Here is a 10,364-nt window from a genome sequence, read left to right on the forward strand (position 1 = left end):
GCCTAGGCGGTAGCTCCGGCAGCGGCTTTGGACCAAACTCGCTTCGGTAATTGCTTTCCCCTTCGAAAGGAAGCGACTTGGGTAGCTTCGGTTCTACCCTTGGAGGAAGCTGTGGTAAAGGCTTAGGTCCAAATTCGCTGCGATAATTGCTTTCTCCCTCGAACGGAAGCGACTTCACCAATTTTGTTACTACTCGTGGGGGGAGCTCTGGCAGCGGCTTTGGACCAAATTCGCTTCGGTAATTGCTCTCCCCTTCGAAGGGAAGCGATTTTGGCGGCTTCTGTTCTACTCGTGGGGGGAGCTCTGGCAGCGGCTTTGGACCAAATTCACTTCGGTAATTGCTTTCACCCTCGAATGGCAACGATTTCGGAGGCTTCTGTTCAACCCGTGGGGGGAGCTCCGGCAGCGGCTTTGGACCAAATTCACTTCTATAATTGCTTTCCCCTTCAAATGGTAATGACCTCGTCAACTTAGGTTCTTGCCTAGGCGGTAGCTCCGGCAGCGGCTTTGGACCAAACTCGCTTCGGTAATTGCTTTCCCCATCGAATGGTAATGGTTTTACTATTTTGGGACATCTGTGAAAGCCGCACGTGCACATTTCATCTACACATAACCCTGGTCGCTTACTGGGGGATTCCTTCCTTCTCTGTTCACTGTTTCTGTCCAAAGACAAAATTCTATTAGCATAAAAATAGTCCTTCCCATTTGGTCTGTCATAGTCTTCCTCACACTCCGATTTATGAGAACTGTCACAGTTCTTGTAGTCTTCAGACACCAAATTAAATTTCACTTTGGGCTTCTCTGCAATTATTTCCATATTGAGTGTACTTTATTGTGAAACACGGTTTAAAAGGGGTACGCCAAAATGGGGGCCAAGCTCACTGCAGGTTTTTTTTTTTTTTGCTTTTTTTACAAAATGTAAAGCAGGGGATTACGTGTAACACTACAATGGCGACACAAAAAAAATAAAATATTCCTATGATTATCACTTTTAAAACAAAAAAATTATGCACATTCTAGTAAAAAAAAAAATAAATAAATAATAAAATAAAAGACTAAAGAACCACGTAATTCAGACTGTTAAATTAAACATAAGTATATGATATATCTATGAACGGGGAGGGAGAGGTGTCAAATCATTGAGGGGTTGTGCTATTTCTATAAATTGGGCCAGGTTCATGCCCTTGGGGGGGGGAGGTAAACAAACACATATATCTACAAAAGGGCTGGAATTGTTGTATTTGGACAATTGCATTGGTCAGAAGGGACAACGCTTGTTGCACATTCACATATCGTGTAGTTGCAACTTCGAGGTTTACAACCGTGTGAACACAACCGTGTGCTCATAGAATACGTGCAGTACACACTATATGCACAAACTGTTGTGAGCTTTTTTTTTTTTTTTCACACACATAACATGTGAAAAAAATGAAATAACATCATAAGAAAAAATGGCCAAAATTGAAAATTGCTAACAAGTGAAAAATACAGACAAAGCCCATTTAAGGAAATATGAATGTCCCCCTTTTTTTTTTTTTCTTCTATATCTCCTGTGAAAAACAGAATTCTTTCTGCAAAAATAGGTGAACCATTAGCTAAAATGTGTAGATACAGTAACTTTGGAATTTTTTTTTTTTTTTTTAATACATTTGTTAATATGGTCAGGCAAAATAGTAGAATTATTGTTGTTTTTCAGGGCGTTCAGTGCAGGTGCAAAATGAAGTCAGAATTTTTTTATTACCCTAAACATTGTATAGCTAAATAAGTACATTTATTTTTTTTTTTTTTTTCCTGTCTGTTCAGGTATAACAGCTAAATGTAGCTTTTTTTTTTTTCTTTTTTTTTCCTGCTACAAGCAGCACAAAAGCAAAATTTAACCTGACCCGTTCATAACGATACACTACTAATGTAACAAAGGCACATTTGCACACTTTGGTTTTATGTGCATAATTTCGAACGGAACAATCAGACTTAAGTGTTCCTTATGGAAAAAATTTAATCATCCCCTTAAGGCGTACATTTTCGTGAAGTGAGGCTTTCCATTTTTGCGAAAAATAAGGCAAATGGCGGTGCGCTCCATGTTGTACACTTGCAGAGTTGCCTGAACGAAAGGTAACTCTGCAGGTTTAATCAATGAACAAATGGACAAACACTCAAGTGCGAAAAGGTGAGGCCACTTAAGCTTCAAATTAATGCTATTTGGACCACGTAGTCGACTTGCTATTTGTGAAAATTGTAAACATATATGGGAGGAACGTCTTAAGGGGTATGTATTTGACCGTCCATTTTTAGGGAAAAAATGCATCTTCCCTTGTTGCCCTTGAAAGGAACAAAGCGAAGCACGGGCTTTAAATCCTTCTCGCGACGGCCACCGAATGAGGAGGCTCGTCCGTGTTGACTTTGTAAACTCGCAAAAAAGATTTGCATTCGTGCGAGCGGAGCCAGCCTCACAAAATGGGGAATAACAACAAAATTTATACATATTTCTATTTAAAAATTGTTAAAGTGCTTTTATAATGTTCTTTTTTTTTTTTTTTTTTTTTGTGAGAATGTAGCATATGTACGTAGTTCACGTGTGTGCATATGGACGCATGAATGCAAGCATACCCACACCGATGGTACACGTGTCCACAGACACATGTAGACATATATACGCACGTACAACGCTTATTACTTCACAACAAAAATGGACACACACACAAAAAAAAAAAAAAAAATTGGAAGATGAAGATTATTTGAGCGCCATTTGGCATTACGTAAAAATGTGATTATAAGGGGAATGTCTAAATGGTGGAACATTATTCACACAAATAATTTTTATTAATAAATGAGTAATTGGACATAACTGCTAAGAAATCGTGTGTGTAACTCAATGGATGCGCTTTTGCATTACACCCACGTGTGTAAAATGAAAAAAAAAAATAAATAAATAAATAACAATAATAAGGATGTTAATTTGCATTTCATTTTTGCATTAATTGGATACAAAAGGGAAAAGGCTTGCATGCAGTGCTTTGTATTTCCCCATGGAAAGTTACGCGCATAGAGGTTATATGCGTCCAGACTCACATTTGACCCGATTTGCATCAATATTCCCTGTCCTTGTACGGCACGGATCTGCCGTTGTAGTTGGCCTTCTTGTTAATCCCTGGAGCACCGTTTTGCGCGTTGCTTTTGAAGGTGTCTCGCTTGTGCTGGTTGACTTCGTTGTTATGGTTGCCATAGTTTCCGTACCCGCCGTGGTGTTTGTGACTACCATGGGCGTGCCCCCCGTGACTGCCGTACCCGCCGCGGTTCTCGTTCTTGTATCTCGCATTGTGGGAAGTATTGTAGGGAGCGTCATAATAGGGATTTTCCCTGCTGGACGGGTTTCTATGGGATGCATAGCTATTGTCGTAGGCGTTGTTATAGCTGCTTTCCTTTTTGCTGTCGTAGGTGTGCACCGCGGCTACATTTTTTGGAACCTTGTGCATGACGACGTTTTTGTAGCTCGCTGGCGGGTAATTGTTGCCGTAATTGGGATTTTGATATGCTTGATGATTTTGGTGGCTCTGATAATTTTGGCCGTGGTGGTAGGAAGCGTGGTTCTTGGGGGCACCCATGTGCGAGCTGTAATTTGCGTTCGCGTAGTTGTTTCGGTGATCCCGGCCAACGTGGCCTCCATAATTGGCGCTGCCGTAGCCACCACTTCCATAGCCACCGTTACCGTAACCACCTCCCCCATAACCTCCTCCACCATAACCTCCGCCGCCGTAATTTATGACATGACTTCTGGGCTGACTACCCCTCGCGTAGGAGTAAATATGTGGGTGGTTCGTACTTAGACTGTTCAAGATCATCCTCTTCGCCGCGGGTGCGTTGAACCTGAGTTTTCTCTCCTCGTTGTTGATGTCAACCACGGTGAGCACCTTCCTTGGTCTCTTATGATTTGGCAAAAGCGATGAGCGATGCTTTATAAGTTCGGGTTGGACAAAGAAAGCGCTGTTACATGTGGTGCAAAAATTGGACGAGAATTTAAAAATTTTCTTTAAAATGTTAACATCACTGTCTTCGTGCTTGCAATTGAGATAGCCAAAGAGGTTCATGTCTCGGTTGTTACTTATCGGGATGGTTAGATTCATGTTTTTAAAAAACTGATCGTATGTGTTTCCGCCTCCTTTCTGTTGCTGCTCATCGGCTTCTTCCACGTTTGTTGGTTCCCCGCTAACGGCAGGCGGCTCTTCCTCGATGCTATTTCCAGCGGCCGCATTCTCACCGACATTGGCTGTGTTACTGGCATCAGCATCGTCCTTCTTTTCACCTTCCCCCTTTATTTTCTTCACGTATGCCTTTATCGATTTGGTAATTTGCTTCGAAAGAGAATGTGAACAGTTCATATAAATTTTGTTCATCCCTCTACGATTCCTCTTTTTCTCTTCCTCAGTCAAGGTGTCATTAAGTTCTCTAGCATGTTTAATAATTCTTTCCTTGTCTACAAATGGGAGTAGGATAACCCACTGGTATTTGTACTTCTTCCCATTTTCTTCCTCCTTAAATGTTTTGGGGTAAAAATCAATAATGGGGGAATCCTGTCGCACCATTAATTCTCTGTACCCCTTAGGTAGGCAGTGACTAGAATTAGATGGCAACACACAGAGTAGTTGCTCCAGGGGAAGAATGGGTTCATCCTTTTGGAAGGTAAAATTCACATTATCAATAATTAAGTCTGATGACAGGGGTGCATAATAGTAAGGATAATACCAATGCCACATCGGACAGGATTGAAAATAATATGAAAGTACCCAAGCCAAACCCTCAATATATTTGTATACCACTTCTTTCACGAAGTCTTCTACATAATCACTCTCATCCAAATGGAACTTGGACTTGTAGTATTTTATTCTAATCAATTCTGGGTTTTCATCTCCTCCAAGTTCTACGTCCTCTTTGGGGTTTTCACACTCGTTTGCCTTTTTGATCGCCTCTTTAAGGAGCATGTTAAACTCGTTAATATCGTTGATCCGTTTAGTTTCCTCATCTTCTATGTCCCACTGGAGATCTCCTTTGGGGGGAGGGCCCCCATATGGTTGTTCCGCCTCCTCATTAAATTCTTCCTTACATTGTTCCGCCTCTCCATTAGTTTCCTCCTTACATTGTATCTCCTCCCACGACGCAGACACTTCCTCCTCAACCGCGGTCTGCACAGTGGACGATTCGTTGTTGGGCGCCTCCTCCGCAATGGAAGACGACGCCGGGCGTACGAGGAAGTTGATGCTCTTCTCGCCCTTCTTTTCCTTAAACTTGAAATTCCTGATTGGCTGCATACTTTGTATTTTGGACTCGTAGAGCATTTTCTTATTCACAGGTGCGGGTGGCGATGCGCCAGAGGCTAGTGAGCTTGCTGATGCTGTCCCCGCTTGTGTAGCTATTCCCATGGTGTCACTCTGACCGCTGCCCCTCCTCATGTTGCCGTCCTTAAATTGTATACTTCCTCTATTTGAATTACCAGCCTCCCCTCCCGCCACAGTATCATAATCGCGACTGTTTCCCGGAGCATTCGCGAGCATGGAAGCGATGTTTCCTGAACCATCATTTTGCTCATCGGTGCACTTAACTCTCTTCATGGAGTCCTTCTGCTGGTCCCTCTTTTCCCTCTTCTTCTTAAAATCGTACTGCGAAATGAACGTTTCCCTTTCTACCTCCGCGATGAAAGACACATATTTGGAAAAGGGCTTCAAATTAATCTTTCCCTCGTTAATTAGGTAATCCCCCAGCACAGGCAGCACCTTCTGGTATAGTAGAACTAGCTGATCTATGCTCCCCGCAGCAATTGAAATGGAAGGCAAATGAGGCAAAAAGTCATTTCCGCAAAGAAAGCAGATAAAAATAAAATCGTCAATACACCTTTCTAAGTTGTAAGAAGAATCGAAGAAGAAGTCCTTGGACAAGTACTCCCTCAGAATGGTCAAGTCCAAAATTTGCAATTCGTTCCAGTTCTCACTATTAATTAAACAATTGTGACTTCTGTTTATATTAGCATAATGTGGGTCGTTATATTTGGTATACTTTTTTTTTGTTTTTCTCATGTGGGTAGTACAGAGGGGTAAATCCTGTTTGCTCTTAAGCATCCCTACATATTCTTCCTTTTGAACTTTCTCTTCTCCTTTCGAATCTAGGATAATTATTTCTCTTAAAATGTAAAAATAGGGTTCATGGCTAGCTAGAGATAACATAATTAAATCGGCGTCCATCCCATGGATTACATGTCTTGTGTTAGGATCATACCCAGCTTGAGCCCTCTGTGATTTTATAAAATTAAATATTTTATGTTCCCCTTCTCCACAAACATTAGCATCGGAAAAAATGACTACAATGTTTTTCCACTTTTCATCATTTGTAATTTTATGCTCCACGAAATATTTCAAAGCAACTGATAATTCATACATGAACTGAGTCCCTGGAGTTATAATGTTACTGTCCCAGAAGGTGAACTCTTCTGGAACTACTCGATTTTCTGATAAAAATTTTTCCCTCAATTCGATGTATGCTTTTCTTTCAATTTCTGAGCAGAGGATAGACTTAAACCTTCGACTCCTCTGTTGGTTCATTTTGGCCTTAGGAGCTACTCCGTCAATGGCCATGTAAAGAAGTTTCTTTGGCTCAATTATATCAAACAAACGTTCTATATACAAAAAAATATTTAAAAATATTTCTTCATTACTTTTGGCTCTCTTGCTATTGTCACTGTGGGAGCACAAGTGGATTATTCCGTTCATATCGAGATACAAATTATCAAAGTAGCCATTTATGTTGTCTGAGCAATGGGTTTCATCTGTGTTATTCACATAATCGCTTAAATCTGGTACTCTATAGGTGGCCTTCCCCTCACCATCACGTTGTCCCTCCTGAATCTTCGTTCTCCTTGCATACACATCGCTGTCTCTGGTTTCGTAGGTGGCTTTGGCTATTTTTGGATACCTCGTAACCAGCCATCGGTAGAAGGTGGGTACTCCCATGCTTTGCCCACTTTATCTCGTCTTAATCCCTTCTCCTGCTCGGGTGAAAATTGTTGAGGACCACTCGGGGATGGAAATTTTTTTTTTTTTTTGGGGGGTCACTATACCTCTGGGGTTAGCTTCCTTTCCGTGGAAACCTCTTTCTCCCCAGCACCTTTATAGCAGATTTTTTTTTTTTTTTGGAGCTATTAACTGCTCAAAATGCAAAAAACTATGTGCGCCGCTATTTACTTATTAATGTTGTGTGTGAGAGCTCTACGGATGATACCTTCGTAAAACTGAATAATTTTTTTTTTATATATAGAGAGTGGTCTATTCTGTCACTACGTGATGATCTGAATGGTGAAAATATATGCTCTGCATACCTTTTTACTGTTCCATTTTTCACACGGGTCAGTGTTCCTCTCGTACATATATGGGTAGGTGTACATAAGCGAATTGGCCTTCAAGCTCATCATATGTGTGCGTATGTACATGCACGTGCTGGGGGAATAACTGAGCTGACCTCCCAAAATGAGGGGTTGAAATATATTTTCTTGAATTCTTGTGATGGGCATAAACGTGCTAACGTTTCTGCACATGTGCTCTTCAAGTTCCTTTGAAGGAAGGATCTTTTCCACGTCACACGTTTTGTTCAGCCTAGACGTGCTTAACCGCCTCACATGAACAGTGTGTATCCCTTGGGATGTTATCCCCGTGTAGTATTAATTACGTCTTGACGCGTGGGTGACTATAAAACGTGGACATATGTACGCCACAATCTTTGTGCGCAGATGGTATAGAGCTGCTTCAAAATGATTAAACAATTACGGTTTTAACACATACGCTTATAACTATGCAGTTGTATGTGCATTTTTTTTTTTTTTTTTTTGTGCTTCCTTTGGACACGGCCTTGGGGTAGATCTCTATGAGTAGTTGTCGTCTTCTCTGTAGTTATCACTTGAACGGTCGATATGGTTGCAAATCGGGTGATGCATCGCTGCGTCACTTCTTCATTGCTCTCTAGTTTGTACAGTTCGGGGTGGCGTCTCCGACGGCCGCTTCGTAACTGCGTAAACCGGGGTTTCAAATTCGGGAGGAAAACTCAATCTCCTTTTCCCTCCTTGGAAGTGAAGCGTCGGTCAGTAGACGAATGCAAGCGGGCAGCTGGTGCGGTACGTCTTTCAATATACAGACTGCAGGAAGCACATGTAACATTTGTGGGGGGAGCTGTCCTGTCGTTCATCCGCTCTTACATTCGCTGCTAGCTGTTCACGAATTTTTTTTGGAGAATTTTAAAAAGGAATCTAATCTTCAATATGAAACAAACTCGACTTCGCTTCGCTTCGTTTGTTAGAAATTTTTTTTTTTTTTTATGTCCCTGGCTGAATTTTAATTTCATCCCAATTTGAAATGCTTGGCTTTGTCGCCTTCCTCCGGCAGTAGTTCGGAATTATGAAGTTCGTCCCTTAGCATGCGCGACGAGGGACTTTACTACTCGAGTAGGAGGCTTCAAACATGCGCATAGGCACACTTGCGAAATGATTGATAAAGTAATGTAAGCTTCTTTAGGTTTACGTTCGCCTCAATGGCTGTTTTTCGCTTTTATCGCGTCAAGTACCTGTTCATTGATGAGTGGGAAACATTAATCTCCACACGGGTGAAACATAGATATAAACATATGCATGAAAATATATATACATACAAATATATACATATATAATGAGTATATATATGCATATATGCTTTCCCCGAAATGCCTTTTGTTAAAAAAGCGCCAGGCCGAATGAACGAGGGCTTAAAAACGTGCCGCTATTTTTCGTATATGCAACTAGCTTTTTTATAAAAAAAAAAAAAAAAAAAAAAAAAAAAAAAAAAAAAAAATACATAGTATACGTACATAGAGCGCACATTTCGCGTAAATATGGGCATACGTAGCACATCATGGACCTATTGCAGGGGCGGGAATCATCTTACGTTTCACCTGAGTGAGAGCGAAGTAGTGTTAGCCTCTGCGGAAGCCCCACCTGCAATTTGTTTAAGTCAGCCCCAATCAAATGCTCCTCTGATGGGCCACATGACATTTGTCATGATCTACCAATTCCCATAAAAGAGCGATAGTACGGGGGAAACGGAAAAACTGCACAAAGTAGTCCAACAAAAAAAAAAAGTACAGTTTGAAATAGCAAAAACTGCAATAAGAGGCTAGTACAAATATAAGAAGTACTATGTATTGACTCCCCCAAATAGATTTCATCTCGGGGAAAATAATCACCTTTGGGATTTTTTGTATGACGGCATGTATATAACTGCCGGTCCCTTTTAAGCATTTGTTCTGAAAAAAAAAAAAAAGGAACAGATTGTCGCTAGCTGTTTTTTTTTTTTTTTTTTTCAAACTACATAAATGCAATGGGGAAAACGGGAGGATAAATCTTTGTAACATCACACCCATTCATTTCGCTGTAAAATTGGATGCACAATCTGCCGCATATTTTATGTTACTCTTCTTTTTTCCACTTTTTATCTCATTTTTTTGTTGTGAAACGAGCTGATCCGCCCCCGTTGCTATTGTGCAAAAAAAAAAAAAAAAAAAAAAAAAAGCTAACTGACGTCCAAACGTTTTTGCTCCTGACTTTTGCAAAAAATGAACGCTGAAAGGGCTGAAGCGAACTCGAGGCTTCTGGAGCTTTCGAAGAGGAACCTGGAAAATGTAGGATCTCCGTTGTGTGTCTCCCCTTTCGCTAGTACACGCGCAGACATATGTTTCCATCCGTATGCGCTCATTCCCCGTACACACACATTACATGGATGCGTGTCTGTCTTTCCCCCCTTTGGCAGAAAACGCAGAAGGAGCTGGAACAGAAACAGAAGCAGGAGTACGAATACATGGGTTGAGCTGTCTAGCTCCCTTCCCCTTAATGAAACACACACAACCATTACACCTATACATGATTGTGCACGTGCACATGCTTTGCTTAGCTGTCTCGTGCAGTTCAACAACTGTGCTGAATGATGTTTGCCCATGTATGCCCAAATGAGCACACTTCACTCGTAACGACTCGAATACATCGCATTTTTCATTCATTGTGATAGGGAACAGCAGGAGCAGAGGAGGATCATCATGAAGTCCCTGCTAACCCCGGATGCACACGCACGATGTAAAGAAAAAGGAGTGTTCTTTTAAGAGTGCTGGGCTGGAAAAGAGAGGCAACATCGGAAAGACTAACGCCTGCGACAAGTGTAACACAATGAGCAAAAGTATAATGCAATTTTGACTCAGCCGAACCGCTCACCACTTTTACTTTTTAGTGTCAAGGATAGCCATTGTGAAGGAAGAGAAGGCCAGGCGAATCGAGGACATAATCATAAGGGTAACAACAAAAGGGGGAG

General features: G+C 41.3%; 3 protein-coding genes across 3 annotated transcripts in view; 1 reads left to right on the plus strand and 2 right to left on the minus strand.

Annotated features, from left to right (window-relative positions):
* AK88_00856 (uncharacterized protein) overlaps positions 1 to 817 on the minus strand; it is a gene marked incomplete at both ends in the record, with an annotated part of 4,139 nt that extends 3,322 nt beyond the window's left edge. The window contains one exon of the mRNA XM_012478500.1: positions 34 to 817. Coding sequence (XP_012333923.1) covers positions 34 to 817 — 784 coding nt within the window. The remainder of the gene's footprint in view (positions 1 to 33) is intronic.
* Positions 818 to 3,086: 2,269 nt separating this feature from the next.
* On the minus strand, positions 3,087 to 6,995 carry AK88_00857 (uncharacterized protein; the record flags this gene model as incomplete). The annotated part of the gene is made up of 1 exon (XM_012478501.1): positions 3,087 to 6,995. The coding sequence occupies one exon, from the start codon at positions 6,993 to 6,995 to the stop codon at positions 3,087 to 3,089; it is 3,909 nt and encodes a 1,302-aa protein (XP_012333924.1).
* A 2,623-nt stretch (positions 6,996 to 9,618) lies between these two features.
* On the plus strand, positions 9,619 to 10,158 carry AK88_00858 (uncharacterized protein; the record flags this gene model as incomplete). The annotated part of the gene is made up of 3 exons (XM_012478502.1): positions 9,619 to 9,684; positions 9,813 to 9,850; positions 10,068 to 10,158. 3 exons carry the CDS (start codon positions 9,619 to 9,621, stop codon positions 10,156 to 10,158), a joined length of 195 nt encoding a protein of 64 aa, XP_012333925.1.
* Between the last annotated feature and the right edge of the window lie 206 nt (positions 10,159 to 10,364).

This window comes from Plasmodium fragile (genome assembly GCF_000956335.1).
Source record: "Plasmodium fragile strain nilgiri unplaced genomic scaffold supercont1.7, whole genome shotgun sequence".
Taxonomy (NCBI): domain Eukaryota; phylum Apicomplexa; class Aconoidasida; order Haemosporida; family Plasmodiidae; genus Plasmodium; species Plasmodium fragile.